Source organism: Ranitomeya variabilis, chromosome 5 (assembly GCF_051348905.1).
Source record: "Ranitomeya variabilis isolate aRanVar5 chromosome 5, aRanVar5.hap1, whole genome shotgun sequence".
In the NCBI taxonomy this organism is placed as follows: Eukaryota; Metazoa; Chordata; class Amphibia; order Anura; family Dendrobatidae; genus Ranitomeya; species Ranitomeya variabilis.
In genome coordinates, this window is record NC_135236.1 from 38,839,289 (window position 1) to 38,865,202 (window position 25,914).

The 25,914-nt window shown below is 46.2% G+C and overlaps 1 protein-coding gene across 1 annotated transcript in view; it reads left to right on the forward strand.

The window, feature by feature from the left end:
* The first annotated feature begins 61 nt into the window (after nt 1-61).
* The window catches only part of LOC143774262 (transcription factor HES-7-like), a 32,318-nt gene continuing 6,465 nt past the window's right edge, over nt 62-25,914 (forward strand). The window contains exons 1-2 of the mRNA XM_077261664.1: nt 62-229; nt 7,644-7,739. Of these exons, the coding sequence (XP_077117779.1) occupies nt 197-229; nt 7,644-7,739 (129 nt within the window). The 5' untranslated portion in view covers nt 62-196. The remainder of the gene's footprint in view (nt 230-7,643; nt 7,740-25,914) is intronic.

The window sequence follows — 25,914 nt, forward strand, 5'->3', positions numbered from 1 at the left end:
GTCCCGGAAGGTAGGAGCCGCGCGGTGTGGGTGGGGGGAGCGTTATATCTGCGCCCGGGTATTCTGCTGTCTCTGACTGTAACCGGTTTGTGCTCTGCGATCTTTAGTCCCCGTTTGAAGACTACAACTCCCAGCATTGCCGGCGGGTGTGGTGTTCGGACCGGGAGTAACGTGCGGGTTGTTCCGTTAGTCCGGCATGGACGGGCCCGATGATCGGCCGCTAATGCTGGTGAATGGCTGCAGACCGCGCGGTGTGAACGCGGAGTAAGAGACGAGTGTGCGACCCCCGGCGGCATCTTCTCCGTGTCCCTATGACAACACTCCCGGTCTGAGCGCCCAGTAATGGTGTCTGCAGGGTCCACACTGTGCTGATGTGTCCGACTACAGGGGCGACACGTGGGGGCCTCACCTGTAACATGGGGTATAATGCCCCCTTATCGTATTTTGTTATAATGTGCCCCCCCATATTCCGGTATAATGTCCCCCCCATATTCTGGTATAATGTTCCCCCCCCCATATTCCGGTATAATGCCCCCCCCATATTCTGGTATAATGTCCCCCCCCCCCCCCATATTCTGGTATAATGTCCCCCCCCCCCATATTCTGGTATAATGTCCCCCCCCCCATATTCTGGTATAATGTTCCCCCCCCCCATATTCTGGTATAATGTCCCCCCCCCCCCCATATTGTGGTATAATGTCCCCCCCCCATATTGTGGTATAATGTCACCCCCCCCATATTGTGGTATAATGTCCCCCCCCCCCATATTTCTGGTATAATGTCCCCCCCCCCCATATTCTGGTATAATGTCCCCCCCCCATATTGTGGTATAATGTCCCCCCCCCATATTGTGGTATAATGTCCCCCCCCCCATATTGTGGTATAATGTCCCCCCCCCCATATTGTGGTATAATGTCCCCCCCCCATATTGTGGTATAATGTCCCCCCCCATATTCTGGTATAATGTCCCCCCCCCCCATATTGTGGTATAATGTCCCCCCCCCCCCCATATTCTGGTATAATGTTCCCCCCCCCCCCCCATATTCTGGTATAATGTTCCCCCCCCCCATATTCTGGTATAATGTTCCCCCCCCCCATATTCTGGTATAATGTTCCCCCCCCCATATTCTGGTATAATGTTCACCCCCCATATTCTGGTATAATGTTCCTCCCCCCCATATTCTGGTATAATGTTCCTCCCCCCCATATTGTGGTATAATGTCCCCCCCCCCATATTCTGGTATAATGTCCCCCCCCCCATATTCTGGTATAATGTTCCCCCCCCCATATTCTGGTATAATGTTCCCCCCCCATATTCTGGTATAATGTCCCCCCCCCCATATTCTGGTATAATGTCCCCCCCCCCCCATATTGTGGTATAATGTCCCCCCCCCATATTCTGGTATAATGTTCCCCCCCCCATATTCTGGTATAATGTTCCCCCCCCCCATATTGTGGTATAATGTCCCCCCCCATATTGTGGTATAATGTCCCCCCCCATATTGTGGTATAATGTCCCCCCCCCATATTGTGGTATAATGTCCCCCCCCCATATTGTGGTATAATGTCCCCCCCCCATATTCTGGTATAATGTCCCCCCCCCATATTGTGGTATAATGTTCCCCCCCCCCATATTCTGGTATAATGTTCCCCCCCCCCCATATTCTGGTATAATTTTTCCCCCCCCCCATATTCTGGTATAATGTTCCCCCCCCCATATTCTGGTATAATGTCCCCCCCCCCATATTCTGGTATAATGCCCCCCCCCCCATATTCTGGTATAATGTTCACCCCCCATATTGTGGTATAATGTCCCCCCCCCCCATATTGTGGTATAATGTCCCCCCCCCCATATTCTGGTATAATGTCCCCCCCCCCATATTCTGGTATAATGTCCCCCCCCCATATTGTGGTATAATGTCCCCCCCCCCCATATTGTGGTATAATGTCCCCCCCCCCCATATTCTGGTATAATGTCCCCCCCCCATATTCTGGTATAATGTCCCCCCCCCATATTGTGGTATAATGTCCCCCCCCCCATATTCTGGTATAATGTCCCCCCCCCATATTGTGGTATAATGTTCCCCCCCCCCCATATTGTGGTATAATGTTCCCCCCCCCCATATTCTGGTATAATGTTTCCCCCCCCCCATATTCTGGTATAATGTTCCCCCCCCCATATTCTGGTATAATGTCCCCCCCCCCATATTCTGGTATAATGTGTCCCCCCCCCCATATTCCGGTATAATGTTCCCCCCCCCCCATATTCCGGTATAATGTTCCCCCCCCCATATTCTGGTATAATGTCCCCCCCCATATTCTGGTATAATGTCCCCCCATATTCTGGTATAATGTCCCCCCCCATATTCTGGTATAATGTCCCCCCCCATATTCTGGTATAATGTCCCCCCCCCCATATTCTGGTATAATGTTTCCCCCCCCCCCATATTCTGGTAAAATGTTCCCCCCCCCATATTCTGGTATAATGCCCCCCCCCATATTCTGGTATAATGTTCCCCCCCCCCCATATTCCGGTATAATGTTCCCCCCCCCCATATTCTGGTATAATGTCCCCCCCCCATATTCTGGTATAATGTCCCCCCCCCATATTCTGGTATAATGTTCCCCCCCCCATATTCTGGTATAATGTCCCCCCCCCCCATATTCTGGTATAATGTCCCCCCCCCCATATTCTGGTATAATGTTCCCCCCCCCATATTCTGTATAATGCCCCTCCCCTCCCACATTCTGGTATAATGTCCCCCATGTTCTGGTATAATGTCACCTCCCCCCCTCCCCCATATTCTGGTATAATGTCCCCCCCCCCCCATATTCTGGTATAATGTCCCCCCCCCCATATTCTGTATAATGCCCCTCCCCTCCCACATTCTGGTATAATGTCCCCCCATGTTCTGGTATAATGTCACCTCCCCCCCTCCCCCATATTCTGGTATAATGTCCCCTCCCCCCCCCATATTCTGGTATAATGTCCCCCCCCATATTCTGGTATAATGTCCCCCCCCATATTCTGGTATAATGTCCCCCCCCATACTCTGGTATAATGCCCCTCCCCTCCCACATTCTGGTGTAATGTCCCCCCATGTTCTTGGTATAATGTCTCCTCCCCCCCCCCCCCCCCATATTCTGGTATAATGTCCCCCCCCCATATTCTGGTATAATGTCACCTCCCCCCCCCCTCATATTCTGGTATAATGTCCCCCCTCCCATATTCTGGTATAATGTCGTCCCCCATATTCTGGTATAATGTCGTCCCCCTCTATATTCTGATATGTCATCCCCCCCCCCCCATATTCTGATATGATGTCATCCCCCCCCCCATATTCTGATATGATGTCATCCCCCCCCCCCCATTATTCTGATATAATGTCGTCCCCCTCCCATATTCTGGTATAATGTCCCCCCCCATATTCTGGTATAATGTCCCCCCCCTATATTCTGATATAATGTCGTCCCCCCCCATATTCTGGTATAATGTCCCCCCCCCCCCATATTCTGATATAATGTCGTCCCCCTCCCATATTCTGGTATGTCTCCTCCCCCCCCCCCCCTTATTCTGGTATAATGTCCCCCCTCCCATATTCTGGTATAATGTCCCCCCTCCCATATTCTGGCATAATGTCCCCCCTCCCCCCCCCCATATTCTGGTATAATGTCCCCCCCCCCTCTATATTCTGATATGATGTCATCCCCCCCCCCATATTCTGATATAATGTCCCCCCCATATTCTGGTATAATGTCCCCTGCATATTCTGATATAATGTCGTTCTCCCCCCCCCCCCCATATTCTGGTATAATGTCCCCCCCCATATTCTGGTATAATGTCCCCCCCATATTCTGGTATAATGTCCCCCCCCCCCCCATATTCTGATATGATGTCCCCTGCATATTCTGGTATAATGTCCCCCCCCATATTCTGGTATAATGTCCCCCCCCCCCATATTCTGATATGATGTCATCCCCCCCCCATATTCTAATATAATGTCCCCTGCATATTCTGGTATAATGTCCCCCCCCATATTCTGATATGATGTTGTCCCCCCCCCCCATATTCTGGTATAATGTCCCCCCCATATTCTGATATGTCGTCTACCCCCCCCCCCCATATTCTGGTATAATGTCCCCCCCATATTCTGATATAATGTCGTCCCCCTCCCATATTGTGGTATAATGTCCCCCCCCCACATTCTGGTGTAATGTCCCCCCATGTTCTGGTATAATGTCTCCTCCCCCCCCCCCCATATTCTGGTATAATGTCACCTCCCCCCCCCCCCCATATTCTGGTGTAATGTCGTCCCCCTCCCATATTCTGGTATAATGTCCCCCCCATATTCTGGTATAACGTCGTCCCCCCCTATATTCTGGTATAATGTCGTCCCCCCCCCCATATTCTGATATGATGACACCCCCCCCCCATATTCTGGTATAATGCCCCCCCCCCCCCATATTCTGATATAATGTCGTCCCCCCCCATATTCTGGTATAATGTCTCCTCCCCCACCTTCCCATATTCTGGTATAATGTCCCCCCCCCCCCATATTCTGATACAATGTCGTCCCCCTCCCATATTCTGGTATGTCTCCTCCCCCCCCCCCCTTATTCTGGTATAATGTCCCCCCTCCCATATTCTGGTATAATGTCCCCCCTCCCATATTCTGGCATAATGTCCCCCCTCCCCCCCCCCCCCCATATTCTGGTATAATGCCCCCCCCCCCCCATATTCTGATATAATGTCGTCCCCCCCATATTCTGGTATAATGTCTCCTCCCCCACCTTCCCATATTCTGGTATAATGTCCCCCTTCCCATATTCTGGTATAATGTCCCCCCCCCATATTCTGGTATAATGCCCCCCCATACTCTGTTATAATGCCCCTCCCTCCCACATTCTGGTGTAATGTCTCCTCCCCCCCCCCCCCCCATATTCTGGTATAATGTCACCTCCCCCCCCCATATTCTGGTATAATGTCCCCCCCCCCCATATTCTGGTATAATGTCCCCCCTCCCAAATTCTGGTATAATGTCCCCCCTCCCAAATTCTGGTATAATGTCCCCCCTCCCATATTCTGGTATGATGTCCCCCCCCCCCATATTCTGATATAATGTCGTCCCCCTCCCATATTCTGGTGTAATGTCCCCCCATGTTCTGGTATAGTGTCTCCTCCCCCCCCCACCCATATTCTGGTATAATGTCCCCCCCCCCATATTCTGGTATAATGTCCCCCCCCCCCCATATTCTGATATAATGTCGTTCCCCTCCCATATTCTGGTATAATGTCCCCCCCCATATTCTGATATAATGTCGTTCCCCTCCCATATTCTGGTATAATGTCCCCCCCCCCCCATATTCTGATATAATGTCGTCCCCCTCCCATATTCTGGTATAATGCCGTCCCCCCCCCCCCAAGTATGGTATATTTGTACCCATTCTGGTATAATGTCCCCACCCCCCATTCTGGTATGATGCCCCCCCATCCTGTCTGTTCTTCTCCAGTAATAACCCAGGATTCTCCTCACCATGCGGCGTCCTCTTCTGTATGGGACGCAGGTGCGGGCAGCTGACTCAGGTGCGCGGCACACGCAGCACATGACGCCACTGCCTTGCTCCTGTTGTATTGCGGGGGGCCGCAGTACACGTCGCCTGAATGTGTGTCGGAGGGCGCAAGTGTAGGTGACATTAGCATCGGTAGACCCTCCCTCCCGCATCGGCTCAGTCACATTGACAATGAATGCAGCAGTGGCCGAGCAGCTGCAGCTCCGTTCAAGACTGGGACTGACAGCCTCCTTTGGGACCACTGGGATCCCTGCAGTCTGCCCCCCCATCTGTCAGCAGGTCATCCACTATCTGTAAGTTCCAGTCGTCGTCTCTCTGCGCTCTCGTTGTCGTCTCTCTGCGCTCCCGTTGTCGTCGTCTCTCTGCGCTCCCGTTGTCGTCGTCTCTCTGCGCTCCCGTTGTCGTCGTCTCTCTGCGCTCCCGTTGTCGTCGTCTCTCTGCGCTCCCGTTGTCGTCGTCTCTCTGCGCTCCCGTTGTCGTCGTCTCTCTGCGCTCCCGTTGTCGTCGTCTCTCTGCGCTCCCGTTGTCGTCGTCTCTCTGCGCTCCCGTTGTCGTCGTCTCTCTGCGCTCCCGTTGTCGTCGTCTCTCTGCGCTCCCGTTGTCGTCGTCTCTCTGCGCTCCCGTTGTCGTCGTCTCTCTGCGCTCCCGTTGTCGTCGTCTCTCTGCGCTCCCGTTGTCGTCGTCTCTCTGCGCTCCCGTTGTCGTCGTCGTCTCTCTGCGCTCCCGTTGTCGTCGTCGTCTCTCTGCGCTCCCGTTGTCGTCGTCGTCTCTCTGCGCTCCCGTTGTCGTCGTCGTCTCTCTGCGCTCCCGTTGTCGTCGTCGTCGTCTCTCTGCGCTCCCGTTGTCGTCGTCGTCTCTCTGCGCTCCCGTTGTCGTCGTCTCTCTGCGCTCCCGTTGTCGTCGTCTCTCTGCGCTCCCGTTGTCGTCGTCTCTCTGCGCTCCCGTTGTCGTCGTCTCTCTGCGCTCCCGTTGTCGTCGTCTCTCTGCGCTCCCGTTGTCGTCGTCTCTCTGCGCTCCCGTTGTCGTCGTCTCTCTGCGCTCCCGTTGTCGTCGTCTCTCTGCGCTCCCGTTGTCGTCGTCTCTCTGCGCTCCCGTTGTCGTCGTCTCTCTGCGCTCCCGTTGTCGTCGTCTCTCTGCGCTCCCGTTGTCGTCGTCTCTCTGCGCTCCCGTTGTCGTCGTCTCTCTGCGCTCCCGTTGTCGTCGTCTCTCTGCGCTCCCGTTGTCGTCGTCTCTCTGCGCTCCCGTTGTCGTCGTCTCTCTGCGCTCCCGTTGTCGTCGTCTCTCTGCGCTCCCGTTGTCGTCGTCTCTCTGCGCTCCCGTTGTCGTCGTCTCTCTGCGCTCCCGTTGTCGTCGTCTCTCTGCGCTCCCGTTGTCGTCGTCTCTCTGCGCTCCCGTTGTCGTCGTCTCTCTGCGCTCCCGTCGTCGTCGTCTCTCTGCGCTCCCGTCGTCGTCGTCTCTCTGCGCTCCCGTCGTCGTCGTCTCTCTGCGCTCCCGTCGTCGTCGTCTCTCTGCGCTCCCGTCGTCGTCTCTCTCTTTCTCTCTGCGCTCCCGTCGTCGTCTCTCTCTTTCTCTCTGCGCTCCCGTCGTCGTCTCTCTCTTTCTCTCTGCGCTCCCGTCGTCCCTGTCTTACCATTAATATGTATAATGTACCTACCTGGTGTAAGCGCCGTGTTCTCCTGAATCCGGGGATCGTTCTCCTGTTCCTGCTCCTCTCCGTTCCTGAGTTATGGCTCCTTCACTGTATAAAAATGTATTTTTCCAAGTGGGTGTGGCCTTTATTTTTGTCTGTGGGCATCTTTTTGAGGACACCGCCCACTTGACAAAAAAATACTAGATGTATATCTAAGGAAGAGGAGGCCATGTCTCGAAAACGGAGAGGCGCAGGAAGGAAAGAGAAACCTTGCCGGATCCAGGAGATCGCCGGCACTTACATCGGGGGGGAGATGGCGGGATCCTACGTGTGCGGCACGTGTCCTTACGCCCTGTCCAGTTGTCAGATTTTGCTGGAGTTCCCCTTTAAGCAGTATGGCGACTTGTACCCTCAGTGATCGCTGCCTTCCCTCCTGTTCTAGATCCTGAAGCCGGTGGTGGAAAAGCAGCGACGGGATCGAATAAACCGGAGTCTGGATGAAATCCGAGTGCTGCTTCTCGATCTAACTGGAAACCAGGTTGGCCTCAATAAAATTCCTTTAATCCGTAATCCTGCCAGATTAACGGATGGAATCCTTGTAATTCGGCATCCAGTATCTTGTCTGTCCTGTAAATTGTGCGGATTCTTTTCCTGGGCGTCCAGTAATCCATAATATGTGATAATCCGGCGGCCTCTAGTACTACTATGAGACAACACTGCCCCCTAGGGGCTGCCACACTTGTTTGCAGCCGTCTGCTTGGACACTTGGCAGTCCATTAATCTAGAACATTTCTTAATCTGGCACATTTAATATGGATTAAAGGAATTTTTTATTTTTTTATTTTGTGATGTTTTCCATAGGTATCAATGTTCTCAGGTTAACTACAATTTTTCACCCTTCATAAAGCAAAACTTGTCAGCTGTCCATAGATGGGAAGTATTGGCCCTATTAAAAAGGGGGTTTCTCACACATAATAATGCTGGATGTTAAGGTGCGTTTCCCTTTAAGAAACTACTTGACTGCCAATAAATTGCTTTAGAAAAACTTAACTGGTTAAAAAAAAGTATTAACGTTAATTAAAACTTTCTTGTATAATTTTTATTATTATTTAAAGTTTAAAACTTATTAATATTTTTACTTTATTTTTTTAAAATTAATTTATTTATTTTTCTCTTTATTTCCCCAAAGTATCTTTAATAAAAAACGATGAAATGAAAAAAAGGAATGAGAAATTGTCATCAGAAAATATGTTTAAATAAGGTTTTTGTGTTATTTTTTTAAATAGTTTTTGACAATTTTTAATTTTAATTTAAGATCTGTATTGGCGCAACTGCAAGATTGCAATTGTTACACTGGTCATTGGGGCTATGATAGACTTTTTATATTTGCTGTCCTTTCATGAAGAGATTCCTTATAAGAGGCGGGATTACAATGACTGATATCACCTCTGTATGATGTCACATCTCACATCCTCCTCCTCCTGTACAATGACTGATAGCACCTCTATATGCAGTAGATTACACAGGATCCACCATTCACAATAGGTGATGTCACAGCTCACCTCCTACTCCTCCTGTATAATGACTGATAACACCTCTATATACAGTAGATAACACAGGATCCACCATTCACAATAGGTGATGTCACAGCTCACCTCCTACTCCTCCTGTACAATGACTGATAACACCTCTATATACAGTAGATGACACAGGATCCACCATTCACAATAGGTGATGTCACAGCTCACCTCCTCCTCCTGTACAATGACTGATAACACCTCTATATACAATAGATTACACAGGATCCACCATTCACAATAGGTGATGTCACAGCTCACCTCCTCCTCCTCCTCCTCCTCCTGTACAATGACTGATAACACCTCTATATACAGTAGATAACACAGGATCCATCATTCACAGTAGGTGATGTCACAGCTCACCTCCTCCTGTACAATGACTGATAACACCTCTATATACAGTAGATAACACAGGATCCATCATTCACAATAGGTGATGTCACAGCTCACCTCCACCTCCTCCTGTACAATGACTGATAACACCTCTATATACAGTAGATAACACAGGAACCACCATTCACAATAGGTGATGTCACAGCTCACCTCCTCCTCCTCCTCCTGTACAATGACTGATAACACCTCTATATACAGTAGATAACACAGGATCCACCATTCACAATAGGTGATGTCACAGCTCACCTCCTCCTCCTGTACAATGACTGATAACACCTCTATATACAGTAGATAACATAGGATCCACCATTCACAATAGGTGATGTCACAGCTCACCTCCTCCTCCTGTACAATGACTGATAACACCTCTATATACAGTAGATAACACAGGATCCACCATTCACAATAGGTGATGTCACAGCTCACCTCCTCCTCCTCCTCCTGTACAATGACTGATAACACCTCTATATACAGTAGATTACACCGAATCCACCATTCACAGTAGGTGATGTCACAGCTCACCTCCTCCTCTGTACAATGACTGATAACACCTCTATATACAGTAGATAACACAGGATCCACCATTCACAATAGGTGATATCACAGCTCACCTCCTCCTCCTGCACAATGACTGATAACTCCTCTATATACAGTAGATTACACCGAATCCACCATTCACAATATATGATGTCACAGTTCACCTCCTCCTCCTCCTCCTGTACAATGACTGATAACACCTCTATATACAGTAGATAACACAGGATCCACCATTCACAATAGGTGATATCACAGCTCACCTCCCCCTCCTGTACAATGACTGATAACACCTCTATATACAGTAGATAACACAGGATCCATCATTCACAATAGGTGATGTCACAGCTCACCTCCTCCTCCTGTACAATGACTGATAACACCTCTATATACAGTAGATGACACAGGATCCACCATACACAATAGGTGATGTCACAGATCACCTTTTCCTCCTGTACAATGACTGATAACACCTCTATATACAGTAGATAACACAGGATCCACCATTCACAATAGGTGATATCACAGCTCACCTCCTCCTCCTGCACAATGACTGATAACTCCTCTATATACAGTAGATTACACCGAATCCACCATTCACAATATATGATGTCACAGTTCACCTCCTCCTCCTCCTCCTGTACAATGACTGGTAACACCTCTATATACAGTAGATAACACAGGATCCACCATTCACAATAGGTGATATCACAGCTCACCTCCCCCTCCTGTACAATGACTGATAACACCTCTATATACAGTAGATAACACAGGATCCATCATTCACAATAGGTGATGTCACAGCTCACCTCCTCCTCCTGTACAATGACTGATAACACCTCTATATACAGTAGATGACACAGGATCCACCATACACAATAGGTGATGTCACAGATCACCTTTTCCTCCTGTACAATGACTGATAACACCTCTATATACAGTAGATAACACAGGATCCACCATTCACAATAGGTGATATCACAGCTCACCTCCTCCTCCTGCACAATGACTGATAACTCCTCTATATACAGTAGATTACACCGAATCCACCATTCACAATATATGATGTCACAGTTCACCTCCTCCTCCTCCTCCTGTACAATGACTGATAACACCTCTATATACAGTAGATAACACAGGATCCACCATTCACAATAGGTGATATCACAGCTCACCTCCCCCTCCTGTACAATGACTGATAACACCTCTATATACAGTAGATAACACAGGATCCATCATTCACAATAGGTGATGTCACAGCTCACCTCCTCCTGTACAATGACTGATAACACCTCTATATACAGTAGATGACACAGGATCCGCCATTCACAATAGGTGATGTCACAGCTCACCCCCTCCTGTACAATGACTGATAAGACCTCTATATACAGTAGATAACACAGGATCCACCATTCACAATAGGTGATGTCACAGCTCACCCCATCCTGTACAATGACTGATAACACCTCTATATACAGTAGATAACACAGGATCCACCGTTCACAATAGGTGATGTCACAGCTCACCTCCTCCTGTACAATGACTGATAACACCTCTATATACAGTAGATAACACAGGATCCACCATTCACAATAGGCGATGTCACAGCTCACCTCCTCCTCCTGTACAATGACTGATAACACCTCTATATACAGTAGATAACACAGGATCCACCGTTCACAATAGGTGATGTCACAGCTCACCTCCTCCTCCTGTACGATAACCTTTACACACTCATCAGATTCTTCAGTAGCAATGACTTCTCTCTTTCAGTCTATTGCTGCTAATGTATGTGTGGATTTCCTGAAACATGTATTGTGAATATGAAGATGTATTTTATTTTTATTGAATTATTAAAGTGTGATACGGAAAAATAGAACATTGCCAAAAAATGTTTAAAAACAAATTTAACATTAAAACCTGATTTTTAACTATTCCCTTATTTTGCCTTAAAAAATGTGTTTCCTATATTATTAATCTTTATTCAATATTTTTTGTTTTCCTATCTTATATTTATTTATTTATTTTACTTAGCATTGCATTAGCAAATGTACCAGCTTCACAGAAAATTAACTAAAAATAAAGACATAGAATATGTATGTGACTGTTTCAGTTTTTAATCTTTTTTCCACATTGCTGTGTATTAACACAACTTAGATTCAGGGTCACTTTACATTTTGATTGAAAATCTTGTTTAATTTTATTTTTCTTGTTGCTATTTATTTTTTAGAGAGAGGTGGAGGATTATGAGAGGTGGAAGATGAGGAGAGAGGTGGAAGATTAGGAGAGACATGGTGGTGCGGAGGAGAGAGGTGGAAGAGGAGGAGAGACATGGTGGTGCGGAGGAGAAAGGTGGAAGAGGAGAGAGATGGAGTTGCAGAGAAGGTGACGGTCCCAAGAGGAGAGGTGTAATAGGAGAGAGGTGGTTGTACAGAGGAGACAGGTGGAAGAGGGGAGAGGTGACTGTCCAGAGGAGAGGGGTGGAAGATGAGAGGTGGTGGTGGAAGAGGAGGAGAGAGGTGGCGTTAAACAAAACCTTTCAGATGATTTTTCTTTCCATTCTAATGTTGGCTAAGCACAGTCGCTTTAATGTAGATTATTATTTCTCTAGCACCATTGATTCCATGGTGCTGCACATGAGAAGGGCTTATATACAAATTACAGATATCACTTACAGTAAGCAAACTAACAACTACAGACTGATACAGAAGGGCGAGGACCCTACCCTTGCGGGCTTATATTCTACAGGATTATTGGGAAGGAGACAATAGGTTGAGGGTTGCAGGAGCTCCGGTGTTGGTGAGGCGGCAGCTCTGGTAGTGGTGAGGAGGCAGCGGGGTTAGTGCAGGCTGTAGGCTTTCTTGAAGAGATGGGTTTTCAGGTTCCGTCTGAAGGATCCGAATGTGGTTGATAGTCGGACGTGTTGGGGCAGAGAATTCCAGAGGATGGGGGATATTCTGGAGAAGTCTTGGAGGCGGTTGGGTGAGGAGCGAATAAGTGTGGAGGGGAGGAGGAGGTCTTGGGAGGACCGGAGACTACGTGATGGAAGATATCAGGAGATTAGTTCAGAGATATATGGAGGAGACAGGTTGTGGATGGCTTTGTAGGTCAGTATTAGTAATTTGAACTGGATACGCTGAGGGAATGGGAGCCAGTGAAGAGATTTGCAGAGGGGGGAAGTGGAGGAGTAGCGAGGAGAGAGATGAATTAGTCGGGCAGCAGAGTTAAGGATGGACTGGAGAGGTGCAAGGGTGTTAGCAGGGAGGCCACAGAGGACGGTGTTGCAGTAGTCGAGGCAGGAGATGATGAGGGCATGCAAAAGAATTTTCGTAGATTGACGGTTGAGGAAAGGACGGATTCTGGAGATATTTTTGAGCTGGAGGCGACAGGAGGTGGAAAGAGCTTGGATGTGCGGTTTGAAGGACAGGGCAGAGTCAAGGGTTACTCCGAGGCAGTGGACTTCTGGAACGGGGGAAAGCGTGATTTCATTTATTGTGATAGATAGGTCAGGTAAGGAAGATCTATGAGATGGAGGGAAGATGAGTTCAGATTTGTCCACATTGAGTTTGAGGAAGCGAGAGGAGAAGGAGGATATGGCTGATAGACACTCTGGGATTCTGGAGAGCAGAGAGGTGACTTCTGGGCCAGAGAGGTAGATCTGAGTGTCATCGGCATATAGATGGTACTGGAATCCATAGGACTTTGAGTTGTCCCAGGCCAAGCGTATAGATTGAGAAGAGTAGGGGTCCTAGAACAGAGCCTTGGGGTCTCCAACAGAGAGGGTGGGATGAGGAGGTAGTGTGGGATTGGGAGACGCTGAATGTGCGGTTGGTAAGGTATGAGGAGATCCAAGATGGGGCGAGGTCTTTGATGCCAAAGGAAGAGAGGATCTGTAGTAGGAGGCAGTGGTCAACTCTGTCGAAAGCAGAAGGAGGAGTATAGAGAATTGTCCGTTAGCTTTGGCTGTAAGTAGGTCGTTAGTGATTTTGGTCAGGGCTATGTCAGTTGAGTGATGGGGGCGGAGATCAGAGATGGGCAATTTAATTTTCCAAAGGGGCCACATGAGACCATGACTGTTGTGCAGGCCGAACCAATAGACTAAAATGAATTCTGCTCAATATTAATATTGTATAGACAAAAGATCACTGCACTCGTATATTTGCAGTTGCTTATATCAAAAAGTTTATTCGGCTAAAGTTCGTGATAAGAGCGATAGGCAATAATTAACGTTTCGGCCAGCCCGTGGCCTTGATCACAAAATCGCCCAAACAGAACTTATTACAGTAAGGACACTGTATGACTGGTGAGTCTGGTAAAGGACGCAGTTGTGTAACCAAACTGGTATGGTCTAAGTGCTCGCCAGTGCAATATGAACGTAGTTCCAGCTGGGACCAGACCTGTTTTATATATAGAATCGGAGGTACAGGTCAGGCTGTGTGGTCCCCGTGTAGCTTGGCATTTCCCAGGGGGAGCAAGGGGAGATAGTGCTGTCTTGCATATAGAGTCAGGGGTACAGGTCAGGTTGTATGGTCCCTGTGTAGTTTGACATATCCCAAGGGGAACAGGGGGCGATGGCGATCCAAACCTCCTTGTTTCCCTGCACGTGAGGCAAGCGTTGGTGGCCAAGTGGAAGGAGCCGACACTATTGTGTGTCCAGGCAGTGGACCATACAGCCTGACCTGTACCCCTGACTCTATATGCAAGACAGCACTATCTCCCCTTGCTCCCCCTGGGAAATGCCAAGCTACACGGGGACCACACAGCCTGACCTGTACCTCCAATTCTATATATAAAACAGGTCTGGTCCCAGCTGGAACTACGTTCATATTGCACTGGCGAGCACTTAGACCATACCAGTTTGGTTACACAACTGCGTCCTTTACCAGACTCACCAGTCATACAGTGTCCTTACTGTAATAAATTCTGTTTGGGCGATTTTGTGATCAAGGCCACGGGTTGGCCGAAACGTTAATTATTGCCTATCGCTCTTATCACGAACTTTAGCCGAATAAACTTTTTGATATAAGCAACTTCAAATATACGAGTGCAGTGATCTTTTGTCTATATGATTAATGGGACTTCGGGCCCCGTTCACTGGCACCGTGAACCACAGTGATTGAGTGCTAGCTTTCTATGTACTCTACAATATTAATATTGAGCCCCCTTCATACAGTTTGAGCCATCACACAGCCTCTCTATATAAAGTGTGAGCTACTCATAGCCCCCTTTATGCAGTAGGATTCCCTAAGCAGCCCTCCTATATACAGTATTTGCCACCATATAGCCTCCTATATATAGTATGAGCTCATACACGGCCCCCTATATACAGTATGATCCCCCACATAGCAGCAAATCCAAAGCTATCCGAGGCCCCATAGAGAAAATAGAGAAAGACTCAAGCCTAAAAATAAAGTCTCAAAATGCTTAAGAGACCATTTGGCCGAAGCCTTTCTCTATTTTTGTCTCCTCACTGCTGTGAGGTCTTGAATATTCTGGAATAAATTGCATTGAATCTTTACAAGGATCTCTATGGGGCCTCAGATAGCTTTGGATTTGCTGCTGTTTGTGGACCTGGTGGGAGGCCCGGCCGAGTAGCACATACTCATCAATGGTGCATGGGAATTCTATACTTGACTGAACCCCCCCACATAGCCTCCTATATACGGTATGAGACCCCATATGGCTCTGTATGTACAGTGAGCCCCCTATATACAGTATGAGCCTCTTACACGGTATGATCTTATACACAGCCTCCCTACATAGCCCCTGTATAGTGTCCCTAAACAGCTCTCCAATATACAGTATAACACCCCACATAGCCCCCTATATACAGTATGAGCCCCCTATATACAGTATGAGCCTCTTACACGGTATGATCTTATACACAGCCTCCCTACATAGCCCCTGTATAGTGTCCCTAAACAGCTCTCCAATATACAGTATAACACCCCACATAGCTCCCTATATACAGTATGAGACACCACATTGATCCTTATATACAGACACACATCCCATACACAGTGGCTTGCTAAAATATTCACCCCCTACTTTATTACATTACAACCTGGGTAAATATTTTTGTAATCCGATTTGTGTGACGCATCAGGACTAAATGGTGCCTTTATTACATTACACACAAACGGAACTTTAGAAAAAGTATTTCTAAAATCCGTTTATGATGTGTAAATAAGGCCTTTGACTAGTCGAGGGGGTGTTAGTGTCCCCGAGCTAGTTGGCCAAATTATCATGTTATCACACCCCCCCTGTGTGTGATGCATCAGCACTAAATAGTCTAAGTTGGTGCAGTCAGAAAAATATAGGCATAAATTAAATTTATTGGATCAAAGAACAAAAAATTGGCATGTGCATATGTATTCACTCCCCTAAAGTCAGTACTTTGTAGAGTCCTTTTGCTGCTTGGATTTTTGCCCATTCCTCAAGGCAAAACTGTTCCAGCTCCTTCCAGTTAGATGGTTTCCTCTGGGGAACAGCAATATTCAAGTCTGACCACAGATTCTCCTTTTGGATTAAGGTCTGGGCTGTGATTAGGCCACACCAAAACGTTTACACATGTCCCCTTAAACCACTTGAGTGTTGCTTTAGCAGTATATTTTGAGTCACTATCTTGTTGGAAGGTGAATCTCCTCCTCAGTCTCAAATCACTGGCAGACTGAAGGTTTTGTTCAATAATATCCCTGTATTTCACACCTTCCCCTGGACTTGGACCATTTTCCCTGTCCCTGCTATCAAAAAGCATCCCCATGGAATATTGCAGTCACCACCATGCTTCACTGTGGGGATGGTGTTCTTGGGGCGATGAGCTATGTTGGTTTGTGGCAAGACATGGCGCTTACATTAGTGGCCAAAAAGTTCAATTTTGGTCTCGTCTGACCACAGCACCTCCCTCCATACATTTGGGGAGTCTCCTACTTGTCTTTTGGCAAACTCCAAATGAGCCTTACAATTTTTGTATATAATTAAAGACTATTTTTTTCTGCCCACTCTTTCATAAAGGCCACCTCTATGGAATGTATGGCTAATTGTGATGTGATGGATAGATACTTCAGTCTGTGCTTGGGAACTCTGCAGTTCCTTCAGGGTTACCTTTTGGTCTCTGTGCTACCTTTCTGATTCATGCCTTCCTTGCCCCGGATGACAGTATTGGTGGGTGGCCCTCTTGTTGTGGTACCATGTTCTTTCCATTTGGTGATAATGGATTTGATGGTGCTCCGATTTTTTATTTTTTTAAAAAAAATTTGTTCTTAAATAACACAATCATGAGTTGTACGTCTCAACGACTTTGTTCCTGACTTGTTTGGAGATCGCCTTGGTGTTCATGGTGGTGTTTGGAGATCTCCTTAGTCTTCATGGTGGTGTTTGGAGAAGTCCTTGGTCTTCATGGTGTGGTTTGGAGATCTCCTTGGTCTTCATATTGGTGTTTGGAGATCTCCTTGTTCTTCATGGTGGTGTTTGGAGAAGTCCTTGGTCTTCATGGTGGTGTTTGGTTAGTGGTGCCTCTTGTTAATGGTGTTGCAACCTCTGTGACCTTTCAGAAAAGGTAAAGTGTATATACTGACAGACATGTGACACTTGATTTGCACACAGGTAGACGTCCTGTTGCTAAGCAAGTTTATAAAGTCCGTTTTATGATATGTAAATGAACCCTTTGACTAGTCGATGAGGCGTTTGTCCCCAGACTAGTTGGCCCAGTTATCATGTTATCACACCCCTTGACTTACAAGCGACTGTTATAACCGGCGCTATACAAACCTCGCGCACGCGCTTCTTCCCCTCACTGTGTTCATCCTCTGAAGATGGGTGTACGAGTCCCGCCTTCAGAGAGGTGCACTGCGCGTGATCCGATGCGCAGAAGACCTCCGATCACGCGCAGTGCGCCCCTCTGAAGCTGGGACTCGTACACCCATCTTCAGAGGATGAACGCAGTGAGGTAAAGAAGCGCATGCGCAAGGTTTGTATAGCCCTATTGAGGACGCCGGCGCTTGTAAGTCAAGTTTTCACGCACACAGGGGTGTGATAACGGATAACATGTTATATGGGCTGACTAGTCTGGGGACACTAGCTCCCCCTCGACTAGCCAAAGGCTTCATGTACATGTTGTAAACGGACTTTACAAATATTTTTTCTAAAGAGGTTTGTATGTAATGCCGGGTGTCTAACTATGCAGACACAACTGCTGGTGGTTCTGGGGGCACGACAGGTTCCCTTTAATTTAAGCCTATATTTTTCTCACTTCTCCATCTTAGACTATTAAGTGCCGATAAGTATGGAGAGGGCTGTAATTTTTATCATAGGCACACTTCCACCATGAGAGACAGAATCTGAAGATAAAAACCAGAAAATCCCATTGTAGGATTTTTACATAATTAATTTGCATTTTATTGCATGAAATAAGTATTTGATACAATATAAAAACAGAACTTAATATTTGGTGCAGAAACCTTTTGTTTTCAACTACAGAGGTCAGATGTTTGGTCAGGTTTGCACACACTGCAGCAGGGATTTTGGCCCCCTCCTCCATACAGATCTTCTCCAGATCTTTCAGATTTTGGGGCCGTCGCTGGGCAACATTGAGTTTCAGCTCCTCCAAAGATTTTCTGTTGGGTTCAGGTCTGGAGACTGGCTGGGACACTCCAGGACCTTGAAATGCTTCTTGTGTTTCTTGTCATTGTCATGCTGGGAGAGCCAGCCACGACCCATCTTCAATGCTCTTACTGAGGGAAGGAGGTTGTTGGCCAAAATCTTGTGATACATGACCCCATCCATCCTCCCTTCAATCCGGTGCAGTCGTCCTGTCCCCTTTGCAGAAAAGCACTCCCAAAGTATGATATTTCCCCCACCATGCTTCATGGTTGGGACGTTGTTATTGGGGTTGTACTTCTTTTTTTTCTTCTTCCTTCAAACACCGTTAGTGGTGTTGATACCAAAAAGTTCTATTTTGGTCTCGTCTGACACATGACCTTCTCCCATGCCTCCTCTCTTGATCATCTAGGTGGCCATTGGCAAACTTGAAATGGGCCTGGATATGTGCTGACGTGAGCAGGGGGGACGTTTTGGGAATGTAACCCATGACTGTGTAATGTGTTACTAACGGTAATGTTTGAGACTGTGGTCCCAGCTCTCTTCAGGTCATTGACCTGATCCTCCGGTGTAGTTCTGGACTGATTCCTGACCTTTCTCAGAATCGTCCTTACCCCACGAAGTGAGATCTTGCATGGAGCCCCAGACCGATCAAGATTGGCGGTCATGTCGTGTTTCTTCCATTTTCTAATAATGGTGCTAACAGTTGTTGCCTTCTCACCAAGCTGCTTGCCTATTGTCCTGTAGTTCATCCCAGCCTTGTGCAGGTCTACAATTCTGTCCCTGGTGTCCACATGCAATAGATAAATACTGCCTCACCATGACCATACAGTGGATATAAAAAGTCTATACACCCCTGTTGGAATGACACATTTTTGTCATGTAATAAAATGCTACTAAGAAGAAGAATTTTAGAACTTTTTGGCTGGAAAAAAAATAAAGAACTAAAATAATGTGGTTGCATAAATCTACACCTCCTTTCACTAATGCTTTATTGAAGTTCCCTGTGAAATTTTTGACAATAATCGGTCCTTTTGAGTGGAAGTCTATCACCTGGCACATCTAGAATTGGCGATCTTTGCTCGTCCTCCACATCTGCCAGATTGCAGTGGCATCTCCTGTCTATAGCGCCCTCTTCAGGTCACCCACAGATTGTTAGATTCAGAACTTGACTCTGGCTTGGCTGTTGCCAAACTTTCATCTTCTTCTGAAAGCCATTGTTGTGTTGATTTGGACGTCAGTGACGTGCTGAAAGGTGAAATCATTCTGTTCATCTTCTGCGTTTTAGCAGGGGCCTGAAGGTTTTGTTGTAAAATTGATTGATATGTGTAACTGTACATAACCCCCCCCTCCAGATTGACTAAAGCCTCAGTTCCAGCTGCTGAAAAACAGCCCTAAATCCCAATTCTGCCTCCACCATTCTTCACTGTGGGTATGGTGTTTTTTTGTAATACTTAGTATTGGCTTTTCACCTTTTGTAATTATGGCCAAAAAGGTCCACCTTGGTTTCCTCACGTGTAACATGTTTCCTCTCATTCTTTTGGCAGACTTGATTTAGGTTTTGGTAAATCCTACCCGGTCTTGCATGTTTTTGTTTGTAACTAAAGGCTCCCATCTTGCTGCTCTACCCAACAGACCAAACATAGGAAGCATATGGGAGATTGTCACATGTAGTACATAGCCAGTACTTGCCAGAAATTCCTGCAGCTTCCCAGACTAATTTTCATCTTGCCTTTTTCATCAATTTTTGAGGAGCGTTCAGTTCTAGGTAATGTCACTGTTGTGCCAAATTTCAGCTAGTTCTTGGTGACTTCTTTACAGTGCTCTGCGGTAGACCTTATTCATTTGCAAAGGTTTCTGTACTCTTCTCCTGACTAATAACTTTCCACCACGGGATCCCTTTGCTGTGTTGTCGGCTGTTTACGGCTTTTACTGTTAAATGCAGCTAAGAAATGTTAGGAAAATCCTAGAACAGCGAGACTTTCTATGCGTTTAATCAGAATCCCTGTAAATGATGGGACCATGCACTGACGACTATGTAACATGACAGTAAATGTGATTGGCTAATTCTGAACACAACCACATCCCCTAATAATAAGAGGGTGTTCACACTTATGCAACCACATTATTTTAGTTGTATTTCTCCCCTCAAACTGATTCAGTGTTTTAGTGGATTTATACAGATTATCGGCGGCATTAAAAGTGGAAAAAGGTTCCGAGATGATTCTTCTTGATATCCTCTTTTTGATGAAAAAAAATTGAATTTTAACAGGGGTGTGTAGACTTTTAATTTTTTAATATCCACTGTATATTACAACCAGATAGTGACTGAATAATTATACTTTAATAATTGTTAATATAAAAAAACAAACCTAAATTTTACTCCTATATAAGGACCGTATGGTGGAAGACCTCTGTATACACAGTACAGGTAGCTCCAGATAGTCCACAGGAACGCATTCAATTGAAGTAATTCATTTTCTCTTTTCTTCTTCATTCAGCACAGACTAATGTGACTTCTTCCGTCCAGGACTCGTCTGTGCAAAGTGTAAAGCACCGACATCTATGGGCGATTGCTTCTAGAGCACTCTACCCACAGTTCTGCAGTTACTGTACCTCCCTTCTGTACAGTGGCGTAACTAGAGTCCGATGAGCCCCTGTGAAAAATTTGGACCTGGGTTTTCCCCTCTTCCCCGTATGTTGGTCACATGTGGTCCATTGTAGCGTTCTAAAACCTATAAGGACTTACATGTTGCCACCCTCCCCATTATGTAGTAATATCCCCCATCCTCTGCCCCTTACAGGTATGTATGTCTCTTATCCTGGACCCCATCCTGGTATACAGTGGGTACGGAAAGTATTCAGACTCCTTTAAATTGTTCACTTGGTTTCATTGCAGCCATTTGGTAAAATAACAAAAAGTTTTTTATTTTTTTGTCATTAATGTACACTCTACACCCCATCTTGACAGAAAAAACAGAAATGTAGAAATTTTTGCAAATTTAATAAAGAAAAACTGAAATATCCCATGGTCATAAGTCTTCAGACCCTTTGCTCAGACACTCATATTTAAGTCACATGCTGTCCATTTCCTTGTGATCCTCCTTGAGATGGTTCTACTCCTTCATTGGAGGCCAGCTGTGTTTAATTAAACTGATAGGACTTGATTTGGAAAGGCGCACACCTGTCTATATAAGACCTCACAGCTCACAGTGCATGTCAGACCAAATGAGAATCATGAGGTCAAAGGAACTAGCCAAGGAGCTCAGAGACAGAATTGTGGCAAGGCACAGATCTGGCCAAGGTTACAAAATAATTTCTGCAGTACTCAAGGTTCCTAAGAGCACAGTGGCCTCCATAATCCTTAAATGGAAGAAGTTTGGGACCACCAGAAGTCTTAGTAGACCTGGCCATCCAGCCAAACTGAGCAATCGTGGGAGAAGAGCCTTGGTGAGAGAGGTAAAGAAGAACCCCAAGATCACTGTGGCTGAGCTAAGAGATGTAGTAGGGAAATGGGAGAAAGTCAACTATCACTGCAGCCCTCCACCCATCGGGCCTTTATGGCAGAGTGGCCCGACTGAATCCTCTCCTCAGTGCAAGACATATGAAAACCCGCATAGAGTTTGCTCAAAAAAACACATGAAGGACTCCCAGACTATGAGAAATAAGATTCTCTGGTCTGATGAGACGAAGATGGACCTTTGTGGTGATAATTCTAAGTGGTATGTGTGGAGAAAACCAGGCACTGCTCATCACCTGCCCAATACAATCCCAACAGTGAAACATGGTGGTGTCAGCATCATGCTATGGGGGTGTTTTTCAGCTGCAGGGACAGGACGACTGGTTGACATTGAAGGAAACATGAATGCGGCCAAGTACAGAGATATCCTGGATGAAAACCTCTTCCAGAGTGCTCTGGACCTCAGACTTGGCCGAAGGTTCACCTTCCAACAAGACAATGACCCTAAGCACATAGCTAAAATAACAAAGGAGTGATTTCAGAACAACTCTGTGACCATTCTTGACTGGCCCAGCCAGAGCCCTGACCTAAACCCAACTGAGCATCTCTGGAGAGACCTGAGAATGGCCGTCCACCAACGTTCACCATCCAACCTGACGGAACTGGAGAGGATCTGCAAGGAAGAATGGCCGAGGATCCCCAATTCCAGGTTTGAAAAACTTGTTGCATCATTCCCAAGAAGACTCATGGCTGTACTAGCTCAAAAAGTGCTTCTACTCAATACTGAGCAAAGGGTCTGAATACTTATGACCATGTGATATTTCAGGTGTTTTTTTTTTTTTAATAAATTTGCAAGTGTTTCTACATTTCTGCTTTTTTTTCCAGTTAAGATGGGGTGCAGAGTGTACATTAATGATAGAAAAATAATGAACTTTTTTGAATTTACTAATTGGCTGCAATGAAACAGAGTGAACAATTTAAAGGGGTCTGAATACTTTCTGTACCCACTGTATGTCTCATATCCTGGGCACCTTCCTGGTGTATACAATTATGGCCGAAATTGTCACAGAAATTATTACAATTACTCATGTTTTGTTATACACTTTTATTTCCTTTGTGTGTATTGGAACAATATAAAAAAGGCAAAATGGACATAATTTCACACACAACCACAAAAATGGGCTGGACAAAATTGTTGCCACCTTTTCAAAATTGTGATTATAAAAATGTGATGCTCGTGCAAACTAACCTGTGGCAGGTAACAGGTGTGGGCAATATGAAAATCACACCTGAGACCAGATAAAAAGGGGAAAAGTTGAGTTAATCTTTGCATTGTGTCTGTGTGTGCCACACTAAGCATGGAGAACAGAAAGAGAAAAGAACTATCTGAAGACTTGAGAACCAAAATTGTTGAAAAAATATCAACAATCTCAAAGCTACAAGTCCATTTCCAGAGATCTTGATGTTCCTTTGTCCATGGTGCACAACGTAATCAAGAACTTTGCGAAGCATGGCACTGTAATTAATCTCCCTGCACGTGGACGACAGAAAAATTGATGAAAGGTTGCAACGCAGGACAGTCCAGTTGGTGGATAAGCAGCCCCAATCAAGTTCCAAAGAAATTCAAGCTGTCCTGCAGGCTCAAGGTGAATCAGTGTCTGTGTGAACTATCCATCCATATTTCTATGAAATCCTATGGCAGGAGACTCACTGCTGACAGACTTGAAAAGCTAGACTGCAGTTTGCCAAAAATGTGCGTGAGTAAACTAAAATCCTTCTGGGAAAGCGTCTTGTGGACAGATGAGACCAAGGTACAGCTTTTTGGTAAAGCACATCATTTTACTGTTTACCGAAAATGGAATGAGGCCTACAAAGAAAAGAACACAGTACCTATAGTCAAATATGGTGGAGGTTCAAAGATGTCTTGTGGGTGTCTTTCAGCAGGACAAAGACCCCAAACATTCACGATGCTCCCAGAAATGAATGGAAACAAACTGCTGGAGAGTTCCTAACTGTCAGGTATGAGTCCAGATCTAAATCCCATTGATCACCTGTGGAGAGATCTTAAAATTGCTGTTGGGAGAAGGCGCCTTCAAATATGAGACCTGGAGCAGTTTACAAAAGAGTGGTCCAAAATTCCACTTGAGAGGTGTAAGGAGCTTGTTGATGGTTATACGAGACAATTTATTTTGTCCGGCCGTTTTGTGTAAGATTATGCCCAATTTTTTTTTGTGTGTGTGTTGTTCCATACTCCGGAAATAAACGTGTAATTGCAATAATTTTCTTAGAGAAATACTTAATCCTCTGGAACAATTTCAAGGGTGCCAACATTTTTGCCCATAACTGTATGTCCCCCTTTCTGCCACTGTTCTTTAACGCATTCAAAAATTAACGATTCTACTCGCCTCCCTTCACTCCCACAACGTTCAGCGTCGTCTTCAGTAGCCGCGGTGCAGGAGCCAAGAAGCAATGGGCAGCGCATGGCGTCACTGCCATGTGCCGCCAACGTCAGCTGCCCGCCTCTGATTGGCCAGCGGCTTGTATCGTGGTGCAGTGGCTCTGCGTGGCAATACATTTCAGCATCCTCGCTGGCATCGGCAGGCTTTCCTCCTGCACGGGCCTGGTCACCGCTGCACCCTTGATCATTTTGCTCCGGCTTCTCTCCCACAGTAACCATAAGTATTATACAGTAGGGATGTTCCCCTGTGTATCCCCCATACAGTAGTAATGACGATGTCCCCCTATGTATCCCCCATACAGTCGCATTGCTCCCATCACAGCAACCATACAGTTGTAGTGTTCACCAATTATGCCGCCATACAGGTGACACATCCCTCTTGACTTCCCAATTTGGTAATTGTGTATTTTTGATTCATTTTATTATTAAACCTCTCCAGTACTTACAAATACCGACGTAAAATACTGCACGTGTGAACATGGCCTTAAGTAGATGAGGATGGCATTTTTAATTGTTCTTATATTTCTAGCCTTTTGTCTTTATATATTAATAAATAAATACATAAATTAATACATAAATACATAACTTTTTTGGTGATCCCTTTTCTTGGCATGCTACTTTTTTTTTTTTTCTTGTATGTTTTGTACCGTTTCAGCTTAACTCAGATCCCAATTTATTTGGTGTTGCCCTCATTATTTTCTTTTGACTATAGTAATATGGCCGCCCTCCTCTTCACAAACAGTCCTAAGCTCCATCCATGGAGTTTGACAGGTTCTTCAACTTTTTGGGCTGCCCCAATCACCACCCCGGACACTGATCAGAGCGGTGACTGTTCTGATTCACTGTAAAACTCCTGTTTTAAGAGGGGGCCACAAGTTCTCAGTTGGGCTTATGTCTGGTGAGGACGGGGCCTGGTCTTTAGCCTTCATCCTTACGGCCTTTACTGGCACCGAGCAATGGAGTCTTCAACGCTGAGATGGAGAATTGTCCTGTACCACTGCTGGAAGAAGGTGTCTTCTAAACACTGGCAGGAGGTTTGGGAGTTAGGTGTGTTTTTTTTTTTTTAACTCCCGTCTTCAACCCAAAAAGGTTCAACTAGCTCATCCTTAGTAATCCCTGTACCTCACCTCCGCCTTACTGGTGTCTGATGGTAAGTGGAGGTCTCTGGTTAATATTGATCCAGACATGGCCCATCCATCTGGTCTGTCAAGAGTCGCTCATTTCATCGGTCCATAAAACCTGAGAACAATATGATATTTTTAGCCCAGTCTAGACGTTTCCACTTTGGTCGGGCTCATCCTCCTCACCTCGGCCGTGTCTCTGAGCACCTTGTACTCCTGGACACTCCAGTTTGGGAATATGGCAGCACTGTAGAAAAATGGCTCTTGGTCACTTGACATTTTATTCTTCTCGTGCCTTTCATTTTTTCTGCAGCTTTACCAACACTGGTTTTTGTGGTATTTTTTCCCTGTTTATTTGCAACAAAGCTTTTGATGATTTTGTGATCGCCTCAAAATCTGATCACTTTCAAGAGCTTCGTCCTAAGACTGGGAACATTTTTTTATTTTTAACTTTTTCGAGTGTGCTTCTAATGGCAGGCCTTGCCTTGATGTACTTTATCTGATGTACTTATGCTGGCCTGCTCTGCATCTGTGGGCCATTTGATGAGTAGGGTGTGGCACAAGGAGCCAGG